This window comes from Alligator mississippiensis, chromosome 2 (assembly GCF_030867095.1).
Source record: "Alligator mississippiensis isolate rAllMis1 chromosome 2, rAllMis1, whole genome shotgun sequence".
Lineage (NCBI taxonomy): Eukaryota > Metazoa > Chordata > Crocodylia > Alligatoridae > Alligator > Alligator mississippiensis.
In genome coordinates this window covers 113,676,393-113,700,751 of record NC_081825.1, presented here as the reverse complement: position 1 = coordinate 113,700,751, position 24,359 = coordinate 113,676,393, and the positions used below count along the sequence as shown (strand labels likewise).

The 24,359-nt window shown below is 43.6% G+C and overlaps 1 protein-coding gene across 3 annotated transcripts; it reads left to right on the top strand.

The window, feature by feature from the left end:
- The first annotated feature begins 2 nt into the window (after positions 1-2).
- Positions 3-18,134, top strand: LOC102565101 (UPF0462 protein C4orf33). 3 transcript variants are annotated; one of them, XM_019494363.2, is made up of 7 exons: positions 3-104; positions 972-1,082; positions 12,506-12,686; positions 15,716-15,776; positions 16,012-16,063; positions 16,186-16,385; positions 17,395-18,134. In XM_019494363.2, the coding sequence occupies exons 1-7, from the start codon at positions 39-41 to the stop codon at positions 17,498-17,500; spliced, it is 777 nt and encodes a 258-aa protein (XP_019349908.1). In that variant the 5' UTR covers positions 3-38; the 3' UTR covers positions 17,501-18,134. The 3 variants fall into 3 exon arrangements, with proteins under 3 accessions (XP_019349908.1, XP_019349918.1, XP_019349915.1); XM_019494373.2 differs by having other exon boundaries at positions 40-148; positions 12,432-12,686; XM_019494370.2 differs by lacking the exon at positions 3-104 and adding an exon at positions 601-872.
- Positions 18,135-24,359: the final 6,225 nt, after the last annotated feature.

Below are 24,359 nucleotides of genomic sequence, written 5' to 3'. Positions count from 1 at the left end.
AGGGACTGGCGGGGCTGTTCTAGGAGAAGCCGCCGCGCATGCGTAGGGGGTTCGACCACCCGTTTCTCTGCCTGGTTGCAGGGCCGGCGGCTTCTGGAAGTCGGGTGCGTCGTTGTGGGGATGGAAAATCCCCTCCCCACATTGCTGAGTGAGCTCTGGCGGGACGGCGGGGGCGTGGGTCGGGGCCCGAAAGCTGAGGGCAGCCTCCTTCTGTGTTATCTCCCGGGGGAGGGCAGGGAGGGCGTTGCAGGCCGTGCGGCGCGGAGGTTCCCGCCAAGGTGTGCTCAGGTGGGCGCTCCCTGCCCTGTCACCAGCGCCCTCGTTTTGAGTCGGGTCGTTTGTCCCCTAGCAGGTCTCTGCCCCGGCACATCTGCTGTCTGCCTTCTCAGCGGGGCTACCACAACACCCCGGGGTGCCTCAAGCCCCTCTGGCAGGCTCTGGAGGTGTTAGCACCTTTAGGTGCGCAGGGCTCATTTGCTCGCCAAGCCCAGAGGCTGCACATAAGACTCTGTGGTGCCTTTGCCCCCAGCGTGGGCTTTCTCCTATCTTCGTCATGGGGAAACTCACTTTGTTCCGTTCCTGTTGTAAAAAAAAAACCAGGGGAAGTTCGGGGCTGACGGAAGAAGGGGTCCTGGAGGCTGAAAAGGCCGAGAACCGCCAGTCTGGAGCTTCACATCTAGACCCGAGTTGTGAATACGGCACGAAGCGATGGGCAGAGCTGGGCGCTCCTGTACCCAGCACTGTCTCCGCTCCATTCTGCTCAGCGAGATGGGTTTGAACTTAGCTTTGTGCCTGTCGTCGTGCTTGCAGATGAAACCGGGATGGAGCCCCTTGTGGTTTGCCCAGTCCTTGTACCAGCTCCCATCTTTTCGGTGACTGCACGTGGAGCTTCTTTTGGGTGTCATCACTTTTATTCCATATTGTAATAGTGAATGACTTAATAAGCCGTATGTTTCTCTTGTCATTTCTAGAACTTGTGTTCTTGTAACTCAGCTTACGCTCTTCTGAGACAGCTTTCCACAGGCAAGCAGCGTGTGGCATGTGTCCTGTTAGCAACAGGAATTGTAACTAGTTTCCAAAAGGTGAGAATAATCTATATACATGTATTATGTACATTAGATATTTATTATAAATATATTTACAATTTGTTACATAGATATTTATATATTATTATAAATATATCATTTTAAATATATTTACAGTTCGTTTAAATATACACACGTAATAAATATATAATTACTTTTTAGCAGGGGTTTGGGTTGTAGCCGTGTTGGTCTAAGGACATATGCAGACAAGGTTCCTTGGGTGAATTTGATATCTTTTATTAGACCAACTCAAATGGTTGGAGAATAGTTATTAAGCAAGCTTTCGGGTTCATCAGGCTAAGGAAGCTTCAGCATTTGGTGTGTCCTTAGCCTGACGAAGGGTTTTTGAACCCGAAAGCTTGCTTAATAACTATTCTCCAACCATTTGAGTTGGTCTAATAAAAGATACCAAATTCACCCAAGGAACCTTGTCTGCTTAATTACTTTTTATTTTGTCACATGAATGCTTTTAGTTTTATATCTTGTAAATCAGCGTGGGTGTGTACACGCACACTTGCACAGGGCTAGATTTTTGAACAGTGAGGCAATGTGTTGTGCAAGTAGAGGCAGTAAAAAAAAAAAAAAGATGCCCCACACACTGGAAACCTCATAAGAACCTGATCCACATAAGTGAATTACTGAATTGTTCTTGTCTAATGCAGAAGGGGAGCTTGGTATCTTATTTGCTTAATCATTATGTGCCTGCCTCTCTCTTCCCCCCCACCCCCCCCTTTAATTTTTATTTAACCCTGGATTCTTTGGAGTAGGGAACACAATGAGATTGAGTGACTTGCTTCTTGTGGAGAATTACATGAAAGGTGCATATGATCTTTCTCTTCAGTTGATACATACCTTCATAGTTGCTTCACTTTAGTCTCCTTTGACAGAACCAGTGCACCCCTCTTCCCCCCTCCCCATTTGTGCTGCTTATTGCTCAAGGGGTTTTGGGATCAATACCTTAATACTAATGTGTATGATTTGCATCTCTAACTTGCATTGAACTGTTCTTGTGGATGGTTATCTGCATATAATCATTTTGTAGTTCTGCATAGGTGAAATGATGTATCACTTCCACTTCAGTTTCTTTCCCCCTCTTGTTTCTCTCTTTATTCAGTAACATACTTCATTCACATACAGAACACCCATGTTTAAGATTTGTTAAGGAGTTTATTCTCTTCCACTCTCCTTTATTAAAATTAGATCATTGTTCACATAGAGGAATTTTAATAGAATACTTAGAATGACTTGTGGCAGTACTGCACTGTGTAACATGGAGCAGAATAACTCAGACCTGTTTAATTAATATACTAATTGTATGATCCTCTTCTTACTCAGTTATATACTTGCTGCCTCTCTCTCAGATGTGATTTTTTGTATCCATTTTGAAGTATGTAATCTTATTGCCCTCTAAAGGATGACTGTTGCTGCCACAAGTTTCTGTACCTTCCTTTCTGATGTTTGTGAGTACATTGCCCTCTAGTGGCTGCATTTTCCAGAGGTTATAAGGCCCAGTGTTTTGCACACAAGCAGAAATAGTTTTTCTCCCATTTGTTGAAACTTTGAAACTTCCTGAATTTTGGCAAGGCAGTGATGTGCCTTGATGTGGGTGTATAAGGAATATTCTGCATCTTATTCACCCTAAACATCGTATGCAAGGGTCTGTCAGACTTTCTGTCCCTGCTGTATTTGTTCCCTCTTGGGGACAAATAAGAGGGATGGTGCTGTGCTCTCTTTCTCCTTTGTAGGCTGTTACTTTAAGTTAGAATAATTTTTAGTTTGCATTCTAGTAGTTTTAATAGGCCTCTGGCTTAACTTAGGCCATATTCTCAGAAGTGAGGCTAAGGGTATGCTAGACCTTGCCTTTGTACCACCCTAACAGTTTTTATGGCAGTCTAAAGGGAAAGCAGTTAGACGTCTATGCCCAAGTTTGTGGACCTTGATGAAAGGTGGTTTGTTAGCCTTATGGTGGGAGAGCATGAGCCGCCAGCCAAGCAGGTGCTCCTGAGGCTTGAGGAGTCTGATCCATTGTGCCTTGGGAATTCCTGTGCACGACTAGGTCCTTCAAGCCCCAGGAGTGCCTGCATAGCTTTTCCTTCTTAGAGATGTGCCACTCCGTCTCCGGGGTGCACCTTTGTAAGCAAGGAGAGATGGGGTTTCACACTTGCAGGGAACATGCCCCCAGGGAATCTCTGGGGCCTGTTCTCTGCTAGTGGGGAACTCCAGGTTTCTGCACTTAGAGACATGCCTCGGGGATTCCCCAGGGTGGGTCTCTGCAAATGGGTAACCTAAGCTTTCCCTGCCTAAAGACATGCCCCAGGAAATCTCCAGATGCTCCTCTGCAAGTGGGGAACTCCAGGTTCACCTGCTTAGAGATGCATCCAGGAGAATCTGGTCATGCCTCTTCAAGCAGGGAACGTGTGGCTCATTTTTCTTCAGGATCAATGGGTGAGACAGCAGGTGACTTGTTTCACCCAGTGAAATGGATCAGCTTTGTTGGGCCACGTACCAGTATAGCTGATCGACTTCATTCGGTGATCTCTTTATTATTACACAACTTCCTTCGGGGAAAATAAATTGAGTTATAGGTAAGAGAAACTTCTTGAGAAGACTATTCCATTATTAGGGCATCAGATCTTGATTAAGTGTTCAGGTCTATGTTTTAACTCTACTGACAAGATCACATGCACGTTGTCTTTATGACCATATTTGTTGAAGTTTCTGTCAAGTATTTTAAACCTTTGTTTGAAGCGGGGATAAAAATTGTTCAGTGCAAAGTTGTATCCTTCTGGCATCCTTTGCTGATGTTTCCATCTGTAGACATAATTAAGATCCAACCCCTCATAGAATCTAGTCCCTGAATTTGAATAAGCTCTCCCTAACAGGCTGGCCACTTGTGTAAAGTCTTAGGATTTTAATGTGTATAGATTCTAAGTTGTGAGGCTACTTATTTTTGCTTGGATTATTAAAGGGCCTGAATTCATGGCAAAAGTGGGCTGTGCTGGGGCTCCTTTAATCTTGCAGGTTCCCCCTTGTGCGCCCCCCCCCCCGCACCACGAATTGGTGGAGGGATGCCCCTTGCAGCTTGCTTCTGATCGGCAGGAAAGTGAAAACTGCGGTTTTAAATATGGTGCCATTTTTGCCTGCTACCACTGGGGCCCAGTGGGGGCCACTGCTTGCTGCTGACTGGAGGCAAAAACAGTGCCACATATAAAACTGTGGTTTTTGCTTCCCTGCCAATCAGGAGTGAGCTGCAAGTGGGGCCCCGTCCACCAGTCAGTGGCAAGGGCAGGGCACGTGGGGGAGCATGCAAGATTAAAGGAGCTGCAGTGCAACCCACTTCTGCTGTGAATTTGTTAGGGCCCTAATCATTTAAAGTATATCTAGATCCGTGGTTCTCAACCTTTTCAGATTTGAGGCCCCCCTCCATACCTTTTTTGTGAATTGAGCAGCATCCCACTTCAAAAACTGCTTGCTTGCAGAGGGTCCAGACAGACAGGGAGAGTTTGAGCTGCCCGTACTTGCTTATCTCATCACTTCCTGCAGCACCCTTCAAAGGATCTCCTGGGGCCCTGGTTGAGAAACACTGATCTAGATATGTGTAGTGTGGTGTTCTTTATTTAGTAGCAATATTCATAATTGGAGAATTTTAATAAAGTTTGCTTTTGCATTCATGCTGTGAGAATAGTGTCTATCTAAAGCAACTTAGATCTGTAGGAGTCAACACCTTTCCATGTCGGGGAAAGCTTGCTGTTTTCCATAAAGAAGTATAGTGGAGGCAATTCTCTCTCATTTGCATTCTTGAATGGTACCTGGCTGTTTGAAGGTCTGGCATGATTGGAGTCTTGCTTGGATAAAACAGCAAGTCAAATAAACAAAAAGTTATTAAAAGTTAAGGAGATGATGCTGTGGATGTTTCTCAAAGTTTAATTTAAACATAACATAGAAGCTGCATAATAGTAGATATAAGGCTTCCCTAAAGAAACTGCTCTGTAGGCACGAACATCATGACAGCTGTATGTTTAGCATAATACATGCTGGAGTGTTGCAGCTGAGCAGGTGTTACTCAGTCACAGGACAGGTGTGTTCACCTGTAGTCAGCAAAGATTTAGTCTTCCTCCTGCTGAAAGTTGTATTCGGCACAAGTGTCTGAAGCTTTGGAATTTTTAGATATTTATCAGCATGTGAGAGAAGATGGAAAGTGTCACTACTGCAGACTTAGCAGCTTTCTCCTCCCCCTTTTTACATACTGCCTTTGGGTAATCGGCCTCATACCCTTACCTTTCCAGAAATTCTGTAGTTTTCCCACTTTTAATTGGGCTTTGGGCCACAGCACCCTGCGCATCATCCATGACTCCTTGGTGAATTCCTCCCATTTTTTCTTACGAGAACGTTAGGAGTGTGCAAAGCTGGCCTTATTCGATTCGGATTCGACTCAAATCGGGGACAGTGATTGAATTAGTTGATTCAGATCACTATACCTGATTCGATTCAGCTGAATTCAAATCTGAAGAGTCGATGCTGATTTGGAGAATCAGTGATTTGGACACAGACACAGCTTTAAAAATTTTTTCTACATACCTTGAGGTACCAGCATGGCTTATGAATGCTGTGATGCGGATGGAGCGACCCGCAGGACTGCGGGGGGGGCCCCTCCACGTGCTTGGTGGCAAACCCGGAAGTGGACCGGAAGTAGTTCTGGTCCACTTCCCGGTCTGCCGCCGAGCGCGCTGGGGAGCCCCCTGCACTTCTGTGGGACACTCGATGGATCTCAGCATTGCAGCACTCGCGATCCGTTTGCTACCTAGAGGTACGTAGAAAAAACATTTAAAGCTCTGTCTGTGTCCGAATCTCTCCAAATTGATTTGAAGGGTCTGATTTGATTTGGGGAAGTTAAAGGGTCCTCTGATTCAATTCAGATTCGGCCACCAAATTGGGCCGAATCTCTGCCGAATCGAATCAGGGACCGAAGCATCACACGGCCCTAGAGGACATACTAACCAGCCTATTGTATCATTTTAATTACACAGTAAACACTTAGAGAAGGTTTTTAAAACGGTCTAATTGTCCCATCATGACAACAAAAGAGAGACTAATTTCTTCAGCTACCCAGTGTATACTGGTTATCAGACTCTCCTTCAGAGCAGCTTCTTAACAACCACTTCTCCTATTTTTATTCCATCCTAATTGCTTTGTTTTAGTCAGTTTCTGGGCTTTGGTGTTGTCTGACAAAAATCCCAGTTTTGCTAGATTAAATCAGATTCCTTGAAGCTTTTGACTCTGCTGTCCTGCAATAACCTTCAAGTAGTTGTTGAGGGGTGGCTTACTTTGAGCAGTTTTCCTTGCTATCTGCTCTTAAATGAAACCAGTAAATTCATATGACTGGTTTAGTATCCTAGAGTGTTCATAAATTATCATAGAGCAACTCCCCTTCTGTTACAGAAAGCTGTTTGTTCAGTTGCTTGTTTTAAAATAACTAGGACCCCCTTCCCTAATTTTATTCAGTCATTGACCTGTCAGTTAAGATTTTTTTCATTCTTATTGTCAGCTAATCTTTAGTATTATATACTGTACAGCACACCTTAAATAAGAATGTATTGGAATGCAGTACCTTAAGTTCATGTTGCTGTGCGTATTGCCATATTTACTTGATGAAAGATGAGGGTTTTTTCACCCATTTAACATGGGGTTGGGTGCTAGGGGAGGTCCCTTGTCTTGGATTCAAGTATAAGGGGTGGAGGGGTGCAGAAGTGGGAGTTGCTCCAGCAGCAGCCCTGCTCAGGCCAGGGGCATAAAGCATATCGTTATTTTGGCCACATGTAGGAGAGGGTAGTAGGGTGGAGGAGGCGCAGGCATGGGGGCACTCTGGCACTGGAAGCGAGGGTGTCAGGGAAGGAGCGCATCATGGGGGATACGAGGAGAGTTGGTAGGGCAGGAGGATGGGTGGTGACACTGCCAAGCCTGGAGTGGGCTTGTAGGGAGTGCTGGCAGGGGGAGGGCAGGGGTGGGCGGTTTGGGCCACTGGGGATTGGTTGGGGGAAACGCATGGTAGCAGCAGCCCTCCAAGACCCAGTTGCCCATCTCGGGGCTCCTAAGCTGGATGATCAGTAGGGACAGGCTTAATTTGTAGAGCCTGGGACTTAATTTTGCAGGGACAGCCTTGGGCTCCATTCCACCATTGCTGCAGCTAGGCTAGGCTGGGACACTGCTGTTTTTTATTCTTTCTCCCCCAAGGGCCGGGGAAGAAGCACATGGTGGGAAGCTGCTGCTTTGATTTTTATTTATTTATTTTCTTTCTCCCCCAAAAGCTGGGGAAGAAAGTTGGCAGTGTCCAGGAGGCTGTTATTACTGCTTTTATTTTTCTTTCTCCCCAAGGGTCAAGGGAGAAAGCCAGCAGCATCCGAGAGGCTGCTGTTACCAACTCCCAGTTAGAGCAGGGGGCAGTGGAACAGGCACCCAGGGAAGCTGTGAACTTTGCAACACTGGAGGTGTTCAAGAAGATGTTGGTCAGCTATCAGTCAAGGATGTGCCAGTGCTCCTGCTGAGTCTCAGCCCCAGAGGATCCTGGCTATAGGGTCTTGCTTCTCTGGCTCAGGGTCAGACCAGTGCTGCACTGGGGTCAGGAATAAATTTTCCTTTGGTGAGATTGGTACAGGTGGGGGGTGTTGCCTTTCTCTGCAGGGGAGCATGTCCTCTGCCTGGGATCTTGCAGGGGCTGCACTGGGACAAGCCCCACAGGTAGTGCTAGCTGACACCATGCAGCCTGGCAGTCCTGTGTTGCCACCAGGCCCCCACTCCTGTGTTCAAAGGTTCAAGTCAGGTTTGCTTTTGGGTGGGAAGGCTTTCCACCCTTTCTGCTTGGGACAAGGAAGTCCCTTTTTCCCCAACCCCAACAACATTGCGGGGCTTGCTTGCTTTTTTTTCACAGAAAACATTTGATTTCATGCTTTCTGTGGAAAAAATGCAGTTGTGAATTGAGTCAGTCCCTACATACAGGGGCTCGTGTTTTGATGCATCAAATTTTACTTCAGCCTCCAGACCTTGCATTCAAGTGTAGAAAAGATGCTGAAGAGTGCAAAAGTCACCTTTAAAGAGCAGGTCGCTCAGTTTGGCAAGGATACATTTCATGCTGATGGTACTTTGCTGTTCTGCGCTGCATGCAGTAAGGCTGTAGATCACGTTGGAAAGCAGACAATTATAGAACACATGGAAGGTGCTAAGCATAAACGGAATGAAAAGAGATGAAGAGAAGACGCTAAAACAGAGCCATCAACAACAATAAAGAACGTGCTGTGGTTGCAGCATTCCAGTGCTCTACAGTTGCCAAAGACCACCATGCCACCGTCACTTTGGATTTTGTTCGTATGTGTTTTAAAGCAGACTTTCCTGTGACTAAAATGAACTTAATTGTTGTCAGGGATTTTTTTCAGCAAGTACGTTAAGGGAGGCAGTGCCATTCCCAAGTCGGACCAATTGCATTCCCACCTACCAGCTCTTTTTTTGAAGAGAAAAAACAGTACTTTCTTAATGACTTTGAAGGAAACTTCATTGCTGTAATCACCAACAAAACAGCTGGCTCTCAAAATACAGCAGTTTTCAACGTTTTATTTCAGTTGCTCAAGGTACATCCTCCTAGGCATGCTAACATTCCTCCTGCACCACTGTTAAAGACAGGGTGCCTGGGGATGATTAATCATGCCACCATTTTGGAAACTTGGATTTCTTGTATGGTGGAATTCAGCATCCCACTTGAGCAAATATTAGTATTTGTAACAGACAGTGCAAGCTACATGGTGAAGGCTTGGAACAACTTGCCTTGCAATCTGTGGTCAAACTCTGTACATGTTTGTTGCTATGCACATATCGTTGCTCTGGCAGGAAATAGTTGGCGAGATACCTTCAAGCAAGCGGATCGCTTTGTTGCTTTGAAGTCACTTTTAGCGAAAGCTCCAGCTAGTCGTGTACGGTTCTTGAGATACCTGAAGGAACAGAGTGTTGATTTGCCAACACTTCTACCTGCACCAGTTGTGACCAGGTGGAATACATGATTCAGTTGTTAAAAGTACCATACACAGTACTGCCTGCTCAATCGTGTGTTTGTGGAGAATGAATAAATAGAACAAAAGGATACATCTGTTTTGCAGGAACTAGCCAGTCTGTTAGCGGTAGAAGGACCTGCACACTGACCTGAAGTATGTTGCAGAGAACTGTAGATGCCTGGTGACATTTTACAGTCCCAAAAGCACTCCTGTAGATACACTAGACACTTTACAATCCCCAAAACACCAAGTGTACAACAGTGTCCTGCATTTAATTTCATGGCTGGAGCATCTTGCATCATCAACTGATAATGCGAAAGGGTTTGCAGCTATTCAAAGCTCTGCTCATAAACTGAGATAGTACAACATAAAAAGTAAACAGCCAGCAGTTGATTTTTCTCCATGCTGTTTGTGCACTGGATCCTAAACAAATTGGTGCTGTTTATACAGATTATGAAACTGAAACTGGAATTAAAGCTGTCCAATGAATGCAACATGGAATGGCCAGTATATTTAGAGATTGTCAAAGAGAAGTTTGGAGATGTTGAGGATCCTATTCAGTTCTGGATGGCTGTTGAAGATCGCATTCCCAACCTGGCAAAATATGCAGTGGTTCTCCTCCAACTGACTGTAAATTCAGCTGATGTGGAAAGAAGTTTCAACAAAATTGGGGTTCCTTTTAGTGCTCAGCACCAACATCTGAAAGATGAAAATTGTGGCTGGAATGCTGCAACTCCTGGCAACATCTGGTGGGATGTTGACAAGACTGTAGAGGAGGGGAAGATCCCAGTAGGCCCCAGGAGCAGGGGGTCTGAGAATAAGTGAGTGGGCTCGGAGGGCTGAGGAGTGCAGACAGCCTGACGGGGCTGGACTGCAGAACTTAAGCCTTACAGTTTGGAAGTGCTTTAAGCCAGCGTTTCTCAACCCATGGGTTGACACCCAAAAGTGGGTCGCAAGAAGATTTCAGAGAGTTGTGAGCCATGGGTTGCGAAACACTGATCCTGGGAAAGTGCCAAGACTACGGCACGGCAGTGGTTGTGGGAAGGTGCCTGCCCCTTCCAGCGGGGGAAGGGGCTGGGGAGAGCTGTGAGGCTGCACTGGGTGCTCACAGGGGCTGGGCAGCCGGGGGATGCTACTTGGCAGATGGAAGGGGCTGTGACCAGGCTACCTGCTGCAGCATGGCAGCCCCAGCCCAGGGCAGGGACTGCCACAGGCCTCCCTTCCTCCTTCCTCCAGCCCGTGCCAGGGCTGGATTTGCTCTGCTGCCACCCACGTGAGCTGGAGCCACTGCACTGTGGCCCGAGTGGGACAGGGATAGCTGGGGGCTCCTCCAGCAGGGCTGGGGTGGGGGACAGGGGCCTGCGGGTTGAGGGCGAGGGACACTAGCATGGCCCCGGGGTGGAGGGGCAGGCCGGGCCAGGGACTATGGGTTGCACACCAACAGGGCTGGGGGTTGTGGGTCGGGACAGGCCATGAATCTCTGCAAATGGGTACTGGTAGGAAACAGGTTGAGACCCACTGCTTTGTGCTGTACTTTGTGTTTCTTTCCCCTTTGTCCTGTAATAAAACTGGCTTTTGTTTGGTACGTTGCTTGCAAGGGAAACGTTTGTTCATTCAGGATACCCCAGTTTAAATCTAGTTGTCTCTAGCTTCTGGGTGGGTGCCTGAGCTGAAGCTAAAATTATTTGGGACACTCCCCTTCTGCCCCCAAACTTGAACTTGGCTCTTATTGCTGCCAACAGGTGCAGGGAGCAGAAAGCAGGGGTTAGCACTGCTCAGAGCCACAAAGCAGCAGGGGGGACAGCTGCAGCTGGACCAGTGTCCATGTGCAGGGGGGGTGTTGCTGCCAGGAGGGAGCAAGTTGGGGGTGGGCAGAGGCTGCGGGTCAGGAGTGAGGGGCACTGGCACAGGTGTGGGGATTGTGGCTTGAGAGTGAGGGGCAACAGCATGGGCACGGGTAGGGCGCTGGCATGCTGCCACAAAGCAGCAGGGGGGACCTGCAGTTAGACCTGGGTCCTGGTGCAGGGGGGAAGCTGCTGCTAGGAGGGAATGAGTAGTGGGTAAGCAGGGGCTGTGGGTCTGGAGTGAGGTTCACTGACAGGGTGGGGGCGGGGGGGGGGGGGGTCTGTGACTTGGGAGTGAGGGGCATCAGCATATCAGGGCTGCTCAGTGCCACAAAGTGGAGGGGAGGAGAGGAGACATTTGCAGCTGGACCCTTGTCCTGGTGAGTAAAGGGGGCAGGGGGAGTTCTGATTTCCCATGATAAAAAAAACAAAATCAAACAGCAACATATATAGGTCTTTATAATTTATTTTATTATACTGTTTGAGGAACCAGTAGGCTTATAAATTGCTTTAAAACTGTAAATATATCAATAAAACATTTTGTTCAACTGAGATAGATAGAGGCATTTCACTTTAATTGTGAAAAAAATTCAGATTTGGATATATTTGTCAGACAATTTTGGATTTTTTTTTTTAAGAGAGACGCTCATTCCCACCTCCTCTTAAATCTTTCTGTCTTGCTCCACATGAAGCCTGATTGTTTAGGCTAAGCAGAGGGGATCATAGTTTCATAGTTGGTAGGGTCGGAAAGGACCTGAGCAGATCATCAAGTCCGACCCCCTGCCATGGCAGGAAAGAGTACTGGGGTCAAACAACCCTGGCAAGGTGTTCATCCAGCCTCCTCTTAAAGACCCCCAGGGCAGGAGCCAGCACCACTTCTCTTGGAAGTTGGTTCCAGATCCTAGCCGCCCTGACAGTGAAGTAGCGCCTCCTGATATCTAGCCTGAATCTACCGTCTGCCAGCTTGTGACTGTTATTTCTTGTCACTCCTGGTAGTGCTCAGGGGAACAGGGACTCCCCCAATGCCTGCTGGTCCCCTCTGACTAGTTTGTAAACGGCTGCCAGATCCCCCCTCAGCCTTCTCTTGTGGAGGCTGAACAGGTTCAGGTCCCTTAACCTCCCCTCGTAGGGCCTGCCCTGCTGACTCCTGATCATGCGGGTGGCCATCCTCTGGACCCTCTCCATGTCCACATCCCTCCGAAAGTGAGGCACCCAGAACTGGACACAGTATTCCAACTGTGGCCTGACCAGTGTCGCATAGCGGGGGAGGATCAGGATTACATCACACAGTCCTAAGTCTATAACGTTGCCTCTGTCCTGCCTGGTGAATTCAGCTGAATAATACAATCTTCTTTTTAAAGACACCCTGAGTGATACTCCCTTTCCTGCAGGATCATTTTTTCTCTTTTGAGTGCCTTGGTGCATCATACTTAAAACAACTTTTTTTTTTTTTTTTTTTGTTACAGCTGAAAAAGACTTGTGTTGTTGATGTGTTGTTGATTGTACCCACATTGCCAATTTATTGCATGAAAATCTTTAGATGGAATTTAAAATTGAACACACCTGGGACAGTTTACCTGTGAGCCATGAGCCAGTACATATCAGGCTGAAATTGAGTGATGGAGGATTGTTGATGGAAATAAGTGCTTCCTTCTTTAATGATCCTCCAGCACCACTCGGTGAGCCAGGAAAGCCTTTCAATGGACTGTGGAACTATGAAGGTAAGAGGAAATATTTTATTGGAAACATAAATCTTGTGTAATACTAAAGCAATATATTTAATTTATTTAACAGTATAGATGCTGTACAGTTGATGCATCTAGTTTTTGTTTTAAATCCCATGACAAGCTGTTTCACCAGTCTAGTCTAGCATGAACTGACAGATATATGAAATCTATTAGTTACAATTCAGTGTCTTTCATCAGAACAGTTTCCCTTTAGAGGCAACAAAGTCTGTAAGATGATATATTAAACGCACTTTCTGCCACTACTATCCTGAGGACTCATGAAAAAATAATGATTGTGATTGCTTATTTAAAACTACACCTTGCATTTTGAAAGTTCTTACAAATTCAACATTTGCATGTTTATAGTTAGTGAATTGCTCTTTCTTATAAAACATTGTGGCTGTATTCTTGTAGTATGTGCTATAATGCATACTGGTTTGGGGAAAAAAGTGAATAATTATCTAACTGAATGATATGAATATATGAGGCAAGTAGTATAGTCATTAGTATAATTATGTTAATGCCCCGTTGAGCATTCAGAATGCAGTTTTGTCTGTTTTAAAATGCTTTATTTTTGTTAAAGCTTAGAAGGATATTGTCACAAGATCTTGAAATAAGGATCATAGTTTTTATGTCTCTTCTTGATAATGGGTTTACGAGGAATAGTATAAACATATTTAGAAATGAAGAAACTGAGTGACAGTTGTTAGAGCTACAGAAATACTTGTCCTGTTGTTGTTTTCAAAAAATGGGACTGCAGCAATTTAAACCACCGGTTAGCAAATTTTGATCATTTAGATAGGTAATTTCCAATCTTGTCTTGGCTGAAGTCTATTTCAGAAACAATAAACACCATAGACTTATACAGCCAAGCAAAATTGTAATGTAAACATAGTTTACAAACAAAGGTAAATTTTGCTCATGTGTATAATGCAAAATTATATCAAAATTTAGACAGAAGAGTACCATATTTACTTGAATACAAAATGAAGTCCCCCCCCCCACCTCTCCAATGCATGATATTGGACTAATAACGTGCATAGTTTTGTTTGTTTATTTGTTTGCTTGTTTTTTTTATTTCGCGTCTCAGGCCAAATTAGCTCCAAATTCCACTGACTGAGCAGAAAGAACAGAGTCGTTCAAGTCCATGTGGCACTACCACTGGCAAGTATCCTCCGTCCCAGACTGTCTAGGCTAGGGTTTCATATACTTCCAAATCTATGGCAGGCATCCTACATGCAGGCCCCAAGCCTGGAGGTCTTTGAGTCTGGATGCCCCCGAGTTTCGCTTGCCCTTAGCCCGAAGACCAAATAAGCTGGGGACAAATCGTCCATTTCCATAAAATAGGCGTGTAGCTGAGATCCTTCCACTACATATAAGTAGGTGCCAAGGTGCTGCTCAGAAATATGATTATGGAGTACCTGTGCTAAAAATTGCAACTTTTTGGAACTGTAACATTCAGTCTGGATGACCCAAGTGTAAACTATATGCAAATTGCTACAGCCATGTTTAATTAGCAGATCACTGTGTTTAAATTGGCTTATCACTTCCATGGGCTCAGGGAGACAGGGTTTGACAGTAAGGAGAGGGGGAAGGGTCTGCCAGGGTAAAAAGTTGAGGGGAAGCAGAAAGCAAAGGGGCTACCTAACCCTCCCGTATTTATTTTCCCTGCTGTAGCACTGAGGGGGACAGATTCAAGGCAAATTTACAATGATCAGATTCTATACCTGGAAAATTAACATTTATACATGTTTCATCAATTATTGAGCAGTCCTGTTATAATCAGGGTCCCCTTTCTATTCAACTAAATATGGTATTTCTTGTTCCAGGTGTTTTAAATAATCTAAAATCTGATATACTCCCGTCAGTGCTCCATCTTCAGCTGTGGTGAGAGGAGTACACATGTTAGTACTCCACAAAAAAGTTAACATGCAGTCTGTTACAAAAGTCCAAAAAGTGGAGTTGTGCAAAATACAGTCAAACTAATTTAAAGAAATTAATTGTAAATTATATTTCGTCCATTCTATAACTGGAATTAATAATCTATTTCCTGCTCTGGAAAAGTACTTGTAATGAGCCAATTTGTAGTATACTATAAATGCTGTGCTTTGACTATGGCTGATACGGCAGTAAATTAAGTCAGTATTCACATTTTAGAATTCTTTGCTGAAAGTGGCTATGTATTCGAACCATGAGAATCTTTGATGATGATAATGATATACCTTACATTTGATCAAGTGAAGGGTCATTCAGTAAGGGTAGCCTACCTCCAAATACATTGGTCATCTGTCCAGAAGGTTGTTTTTGGGGAAAGCAACTTCAACTCAAATGCTTCATCACCTGGCTTTGCTCTTCTTTGAGGATCACTGCGATAGCAAAACTTAGCAGCTGATTTTTATGTGTACATTGTTCTTTGTGAATGCTCTTGTTTTCTTTTTTCCCCTTAACTCTCTTTTAATTATTATTATTTTTGGTCTCATCTTTCATGTTCAAGTCATCAGCGTGGGAATTTGAAGCACCATGCACTTTCAACTTAAGTGGGTTGTAGTGTTTTTTGTTTGTTTTTTTTTTTTTTAGAGTGCAGTTGACTATCATCACTTGGGTCCTAGTCAGTTGCTCTCGCAGCAGGTATCATTTGATAAAATGTGTCTATGCTAGTACTGCTCCTTTCCCATTGATACCTAACGTTAGTTAGCAGAGGCACAATTTTTATAGAGACTACAGCTTGAGAACCACTGGATGTGATGCAATACAATTAAACCAATCTTCTTATTTGTCGAAAGCTCTGAAGTATAGTTGTTGTAAAAAAGGCACTGGCATTCTAAAATGACTTTCTGGCCAGCACAGTGCTCAGGTTTGGAACCTCCTGATGGTGTATTCACAATGTAGTACAGTTCTGTAACCTGTAGGTCAAACTACTGTATGAAAACAAAATAAAATACTTTAGTGAGAAATAAGGTTTAAGGGGTAGAAAGAAGTAGGTAACCACTATTTTTGTACTGATGGTGCATGTATTTTTCAAGTTGTAGAAGCATTTTTCTTGTGTGAGAGAACTAAGCAGTACCTGGAAGTTGAACTGTGTCCGTAAGTACAATGCTTTCTTTCTTTTTTTTTTCTTCTTTTTTTTTAATAGCTGATATTTTTAGTGCTATTGTAGCTACAGTCCTAGAAGTCACAGTGATAGATATGAAGGAGAGGGCAGCATAAGTGTAGCAAGAGCTGTTTCAGCTCTGTAATATTTGTATGTTCATATTTATAGATGCAAATATGACTATATTTAATCTATATTACTTTAATAACATTGTTTTATTTTTACTAGCCATGGACAGCATTTGGTACTCTTGCTTTCTGGCAGAAGAAGAGTATGGAAAGTGAGTGATAAAATACTTTCCATAAACTATGAAAGACTATCTTTTTAGACAGCTAGTTGTTTCATGATTGCTTGTAAGATATGATGGACTATCTGCATCTTTTTGCTTTTTTCTTAATGTAGCAAGAACTTGCTTTAACATTTGAAGTGTGCAGAACAGAGACCAAATGGGAAGGCAGAGCTCATCTTCCTTGGAGTTATTTTCCACCAAGCACAGACAAATTTAATGCATTTGCAATTCATGGCTCTGAAGATAAGAGAACATATGAAGCACTTTATCCAGTGCCTCAGCATGAAATACAGGAAGGACAGAAACCAGATTTGTAAGTAGAAAATTACCTCATCTGTATCACAGTGTATCCTAACAGTCTAGGAGATTTTTGCATAAAGGAGTTAATTGTTCTTTAAAAAAGCTAAGACTACCACTGGTGCTTTAATTCTGTTGCTGAGCCTCAAGCACTGTATAGAGTTCTATATAATATTTAGAACTCTGTGGCAGATAAGCTGTAACAAGTCACTACTTTGATTCTTGTTGCTGTCCCCTACATTCATATAAAGTGAGGAAATGAACCACCACTTGGTGTCTGTTGTATTACCTTCCTCAAGCTGTTGTTCCACTTTTCCCTAACTAAACACCCCTTGAAATGCCAGCTGTTAATGATTTTATTAGCTGAATTTCCAATGGATCACCTTTTTGTTTGTCCCCTACAGTGTTTAGGGCTTACACAGCCAGGTCTCTACCTAGTGTTTCCTGTCTTGGAATTGATTCTAGTATTAAAAAAAAAAAAAAAAAGCATCAACTGAATGACTCGATAGGTTATAACATTAAAGAAACTGACATCTGTCATTGGAGCAAATAACAGGAACTTTACGCTACCTGGACTTCATTTGGGGGGGCATATCGGACAATGAGAATGAAGTAGGTTAAGGTTACCCCTATAACAATTATTATTGTGTGTAGTAAAAGCACACTACTGTAGAAGACTCCTGATTATACATTTGTGATTTTCTTAGACTAATTCCTCAAAACAAAAATTTCTTCACCAAAATAATAAGCTTATGCTCTACTGAATTTTGCCATATTTTCAGTGCCAGATCTGCAGAATTTTTAACTTTTCTAGTATTATTTATTTGTAGACCTTGTTCTCAAAAGTCTAACATAGAAAGGCATGGAACACTTGCTTGTCACTGTCCCGGAGTAAGAAAAATAAAGATTAAACCATTAGTATATCCTGACTAGATTGCATTCAACCAATTTTATTCTTTATATTAAGACAGTCACCTGAAATTCATAACCCATGGGAACTTACCCTTCTTTTCATTTACTTACAGCCATCACTTGGAACTTTTCAAACAATTTAGCCTGAAGGCATTAATGGGAGAAGATTGGAGGCAGCCTGAATCCGATCTCTGGATGTCATGCAAACATACTGATTAGCAAATCAGGATGAGAAATTAGATCTTTGCTCTGATTAGGGGGGAATGAAGTTGTAGGGCCTTGTCTCTTCAGCTAAGTTTCAGTGGTAAGAATTCCAGTGTGTTACTGAAATTAATTGTGTTCGACTTCTCTCTTTTTTTTTTTTTTATCCTTGGCCACTTTCAGCTTGGCCTTTTAGCTTCAGGCCTACTCAGGTGAGCCCTTCACAGGGCTCCATTTCCAGTTTCCTTTCCACCAGCCTGCCATTATCCTAGCCTAGAGTTGACTGCTGATCATCTCCTAAACATTTTAGGACAGAAGAAGCAAGTATGATCATCTGACTTTCTGTATAACATGGCTGTTACATAGGCCTGAGGGTTCTTTATTTTCTTGTTTCCACATCAGTTCCATAACTGCTGTTTGACCTGTAGTATGTCTCTTAAAATAAATAAATAAATAAAATTAGTATTGATTTGAAGACTTCAAGTGTTGGAGATCCACCACTTTGAAGGTAAGGTTCCCTTACCCCTCTTGACTTAAATAGTACTCATTTAATGATTGGTACCTCACTTCACTATATTTGTCTATTCAGTCTAATTATTGTATCCCATTCTGTCTTTTTGTAATAAATTAAAGATCTATTTCTTGCAAGAAATTGCCACCACCTTTTCTTTTTGTTCATGTGCTTGAGGATTGTAGCTCTATGACCTAGGAAAATAACTAATGTTAGTAGCATCCCCTGGAACTCTGCTGAGTGTCTACTCAGCATATGATGCCAACTGCTGTTGACTTTCTAAATGATGTAGGACAAGTCTCTGGAGTGTCTTCTTCCTCATTTTATTTATCTGCTTTCCACTGTTCCTTGAGGAGGTACGGATGAAAACTTTATTCCTGTTTTTATACTGTCAGTCTCTGTTATCTGAACACCGTGTGGATCTTGGCCAGTATCTGTTCATGGAAAGAATGGAGAATGTGTGTACACAGTTTTAATGGGCATGCAGTTGCACTGAGTCTATAAAAATGCTCGTTTACATATATCACTTTCAAACACAAGGGAACATTTCTTATACTTTGTTTATTATAAGGCAAATACAAGAATTTGCACCTCTACCTTGTACCAAAAAGGTTCTACTTTGTCAAATACTATTGACTCTGGTTGTTAAAAAGATAACTGCTCTCAAGTTGGGAAGAAATGTACTATATATCTGCAGACTTATTATGCCTTATGGAGGCCAAAAGAAGACATTTTACTTCATATAGCGCAGGGGTGTCCAAACTTTTTGAATGTGGGGTTGGATCACGAACTTTTTATCACCCAGTGGGCTGGTAAGCCATATTCAAAGACGTCACAGTAAATGATATCATATCGGGAAGTGATGTCACGTGACCTTTGACACCAGTGAAGTTGCAGGAGTTGACATGGTGCTGGTTGACATGGCATGCATGCCTGGGTCGACATGGTGCTGCAGGAGCTGCTCGCCTACAACCGGGTTGATCTGGTGCTGGAGAAGCCATGGGGTCAGGCCAGGGTTAACTTGGGGCCCGCCCAGCTTGCCGGTGCCATGCCTGGGTTGACATAGTGCTGCAGGACCCGCCTAGGCAGAACCGGGTCAGCACTGGCCAGGAAAAGCAGCATGCAGCTGAAGTCGGCTTCCCTTGCGCTGCTGGGGATGGGAGGAGGCCAGCCAGGTCTGCACCAGCCAGCAGAAGCAGTGGTGGAGCTGTGTGCCACTTGGGACTGACCGGTGCAGGCTTGTCCCATCCCGGGCGGCACACGGCTCCTCCGCTGCTTCTGTTGGCCAGTGAAGACATGGCCAGGCTCCTCCTGTCCCCAGCAGCACGTGAGAAGCAGCCCCCTCAGGGCCTCGCGTGTGGGCGGCTGGGCCCAGAGAGCCGCAGTGCCCAGGAGGGAGAATGGCCGGGGGAGCAGGTGCCACCTTGCTGTGGGGCAGGGCAGGGCAGCGGGGCTGGCTTGAAGCAGGCCGGTGAGAAGGCAGGTGCGGGTCGGTGGTGCCAGCAGCTGCTGCTTGGCCTCCTGCGCGGGGCTGCTTCCCTGGGCCCCATGAGGGTAAGCAGCTCCCCTCCCCTCGCTGCTGGCTGGGGCCCATGGGCCGGCCCTACCCACCTCGCCACGGCCCCATGCTCCGCGCCACCGCTGGCTCTGCGTTCTGCGGCAGCAGCGGCCCTGCGCTCCACAGTGCTGCCCCGCATTCCATGGCGGCGGCTCCATGCTCCACGGCGGTGGCTCTATGCTCTGTGGTGGCGGTGGCGCAGGCCAGATAAAATGGTTTGGTGGGCCGCATGTTGGACAAGCCTGATAAAACGCATAGAAGGGAGCATAGAAACTGCAGTTCTCCAGCACAATACAGTACCCATGTTACATGTTGTGCCTGTCTAGGCTCTTGCCTCCATGGAACTTCATTTGTAGACTGAATCTTTCAGTATTATTGCTATATTTTTCTTTGGCAGTCTGACTCAAGAAACCTTGCCAGGTTGCTTCTATAACTATTTGGGTTCTGGCCAGCTCCCCACTGCATACTATCACTGCTAGATTTTAATATTTTTGGCATCTAAAGATGCAGGTATATGCTTTTAAGGATAGCTAACTAAAATATTTTAGATGTTTATCTCCCAAAATTTAGATCATCAATCCCTGTTCAGTTCCTGCCTAATGCTGGAAGCTCTTAAAAGCCCCTGAGTGCCTATATTTCTGCTTTAGGTTTGAGTCTTGAGTGCTGAGCAGCTAGACACCTAACTGACACTTAACTATTTGGATTCCAAAACTGGGAATAAACCTTTTTATTTCAGCTCTGGAGCAGAATACAGTAGGTTTTCTCAGAGATGTCTACTGTATCAGTCATTGCACAAAACAGCCAGGGGAAGAGGTGTCCCCACCCCCTTCTCACCTCACCCTTTCCTAATTAGCCCCAAAGTTGGAGCACTCGCCCAGGTTTGAGAGCGACCTGGATAATTCCTCTTTCTGATTGACGGAAAGGAGGAGATTTAACTGAAGGACTCTCTCATCTTAGTAACTTGGCCAAGAATGGGTTTGTACTATTTTTTTCCCCCCATACCCTAAGCAGTTTTTCCTAATGGCTTAACCAGTGATGGAAGCAAAGTGATCTTCCATGGTCTCTGGCTCTTTGTCAGGAAAATGTTTTGAAGTTAAAGTGCTTAAGTAAATCCTGAGGACATGGATGACAGTCCCCAGTGAAGGGATAATCCTGTAGTCTAAAGGTAGGTCTGTTTTAGGGGTATAAAAGACTGTCACATCTATTCCACCAGCATTTCACGCTGGCTAGTTTAGGTGATTTTTCGTGTATCACATTCTTGGGCATCTTGTATTTTTTCAGGAATGTCATTGAGATAAGAGGATCTTGTCCAGTATAGTTAAGCTGGAATCAGCCTCAATATGACTGCTTTTTAAAAATTGGACACTACAGATTCCTTGCTGTGAATTGCCACCTGTTGAAATTTTACAAGCACTGTACATATAGTTGCTGGGGGTGGGGGAGGGTTTGCACCTACAGTACTTGCATACTTTTCTGAAAAACTCTAGTACAAGATCACAGTTTTTTATCCAGTAAACATAAGTAAAAAATCTGGATGAGTTTTTTTGTGTCTCAAAGCTGTCTTACTCTGTTAAATTTCACAGGTCCCCCCTGCCACCCTCCCAACCCTTGCATGCTGCTATTTCATGTGTGAACTCCTTAGTGTTTGCTCAGGTTGAGCATTTTGAGTGCAAAGGGAATACAGTAGTTCAAAATAGTTTCCTGCTTGTACAGATTTTCTTTTCTCACACTTGGCTGATTTGTCTTATGTTTAAAGGTACAATAAATCATCCTGTTTACTCAGGTGGTTTTTACCTGTTCAGATTTTGATCTTTGTAGAGCCAGTTCTGGCCTCGGGTGCATCTGTTGGACTATATCGGAGGGCAGTGGCCTAATGTATTAAACATGCTGGATATTTCTGAAAATACAGATTATCGTACATTAACTATGCTGCACTTGATGGTCAACAGTAGCAGAGAATTCAGCCACTGAATTTTGTGTATTATAAGCCACTGCAGCCTGGTGAGAGAGCAAGCACTGTCCTTCAGTTTTGGAGTCTCTGAACTGAACATTTCTTGAGTACAGGCCTTCTGTCTAATAACACTTTCTTGAGGGTTAGAATCTACAGACCAAATTCACTTCCCTGGGATGAAGCCCTGGCTCCTCAGATTCTCTTATCTGTAACACACCCTTGCCGAGTCTCGCCAAAGATGTGAGCTTCTTGTTTACAGCTCTTAAGTGCATAGGACACACGTGTTAGTTGTAAGCAAACACAGATACAGGTAGGTTTTTCCATACTGCTTCTATATACCTCATTCCTTTTAGTGAAAAAGTAGGAGTTTGTGGATTAGCAAGTTTTCTAAATACAATGCACCCCTATTTTCTATCTGGCTCATGCTTCTGTGGGAAGTGCTGGGGTGTCAATCTATATGGCAACAAGTAGGTAGCTTATGATTTAGTCATTTTCTGATGGTGGGTCCTGCAGCTCCATTAGGTCCCCTACCCCAATATAGAAGCCAGCCCAAGCACTTATACAACACGTAGCTTTGGGTAACAGAATACCTTTGTCTTCCCTAGCACGACCTTTTTTTAAACTTGTCCTATTGCTTCACCATCCTACCCGCTACAGACGAATGTAGTAAAATTGATTTACCTGCAGCGTGGCTGTAATCTATTGTCCTGAGTTCCTGTCTTGATAGCTGCCTGTTAAGCATCATCCCTTATATTGGCAAGAACGTGACCCAAACCTGCCCCCCCTGAGTGGGTAGACACTGAAGCAGCTAGTTTTGCTGAACTTTTCATGGGGACTATTTCATACTGTTAGCTAGAATTCATAGGTTCCACAGATAAATTTTCCAGTCTGTCACCATATATCCTACATGGAGAATATTGGATTTGCTAAATTGCAGAACTCTGTCCAAAACAGCACATACATGCCCGCGACCATTTCAGCTAGTCTGCCTACTAATCTGTCTCTGGGGACTTAAACATTTCACCTTGGCAACATGGTTAAACAGGCACTGTTTTTCAAATCAGCCTGCTTGACAAATATTTTCTATGGGCAATTTTTAGTCCTATGCCACTTACAAATTGTGGCATACTGAATCCGATAAAACTCTGTAAACTCATAAGATTTTTATTTCTTTGGAAAAGACATATTCCCAATGGGGGGATACCACCTGATATTGAGCTCTTCAAGTGCTCAAAATTGCTAGGCTTGTTTTGTTTATTTTTAAGTGTGATTCTTTTTTTCATGTGTAAAAACATCCTCAGTAATTTTTTGGCAGTGTTTTACAACGCTTCAGCCAAGTTTCTTATCACTTTGGCCACTTTGAGAGAATCGTGGTAGCTTAAATGCATAACCCTGCCTCTTGACTTCCATAATAAAACTACTTTAGGAGTGAACTTGGGAATCGTAAGATTTTACAGATGAAACTTTAAACTCCCTAAAGCTGTTTAAAATTCTTAACAGGTCCTAAACTTTTGCAACATATGGCTTATATAGGGGTACACCTTGTTTAACAAAGGCTAATAAAGGTTTTATTAATACTTCTTTGGATATGATCTACATAATTCACTTGTGGCTTCTTCATAACTTGTGAGTAAAGCAGCTATCAACGAATGACCATAAAACTCATAAAACAACTTCACTGCGCATTTTCTCTATTTTGTGTGTGGATATTTTATGTGCAGCGAGTCCACAGAATTGAGTCCACACTGTTACCTTAGTGGAAAACAGCTATCCGAATTTGTTAATTCCTCCAGCCCATCTGTTTCCACCAGCTCTTTATGAGACTTATCAAGGTCTGATTAGAATAAGAAAGTGATTTAGATTTTTAGTTATTACAAAAAGTTACATGTTTCTGTAGCTGCAGATTGTCAAGGCCAAAGCTCTGCAATCAGTGAGAAGATTGTTTCATAAAGCCTAAAATCTCTGTAATGCTAATATAGAAAACAACTTGATGTAAATGACCCACCTCTGTAATCTGATCAAGGTCTTGTTTATGCAATGTTATTTTTGTTGTTTCTTTAGCTGCAGTCTTTTCTTTCCTGTTTTTATTCCAATTGTACCTTGATGAATCTTATAAAGAGGTGGTTCTTGTTGTGCTGGTACTAAATTGGTGTTACTTTTAGCAAACTACTGCATGCTGCTTTTTTGGAATGTCTTGTGTGCTTTTTCCACAGAGAATAGTCTCTTTCTATCCTCCATATAACCACCCTTCAGGTATTACAGTGCTGTTTTCCCAATTTTTCTTTAAATGTATTCATTTGAGGTACCTAAACTGATAATTGATGTATTGGTATTGATTTTTATGCCACTAATTATCTTAAATTACTTGTTTGGTATAATTATTTAAAGAACAACACACAAATAATATTATTCAATTTGCAAGCCAGGTGCTAGATGTTATATAAAACATCTATAAATCTCAGTCTATCTAGAGCACCTTGGGACCTGATTTATGCTCACACAAGCTAGCATTTGTTGATGTAATCTCATTAACTTTAGTGGAATTACTCCTCTATGGTGCTTGGAGTGTGCTCTAATAAGACCTACACCAAAGATCATTATCAATAGGCAGCCACCTGCCTACTGTGAGTAGTTTCATAGCATCTGATGAAGTAGGATGTCACCTACAAAAGCTTATGTCTCTCTGAACCTGTTAGTCTCTGGGGTGCCTTCTGCCTGACTTCAGGCTAACACAGCTAACTACCTGTCATTTGCCTTCCTGATATTGTAAAGCTTGCAGTACAGTTTTAAAACAACTAGTAAAAGAAAAGCTTGTATTAAGTAACCGATATTTCGATTCCTAGGATGATTATCTAAG

Bases quoted from the DNA above. Each gene is read 5' to 3' on its own strand.
- LOC102565101 (XM_019494363.2), top strand. From the start codon at position 39: ATGCGTAGGGGGTTCGACCACCCGTTTCTCTGCCTGGTTGCAGGGCCG. The intron at 105-971 runs GTGCGTCGTTGT...TGTCATTTCTAG, and splicing joins CGGCGGCTTCTGGAAGTCGG to AACTTGTGTTCTTGTAACTC. The intron at 15,777-16,011 runs GTAAGTACAATG...TATTTTTACTAG, and splicing joins CTGGAAGTTGAACTGTGTCC to CCATGGACAGCATTTGGTAC.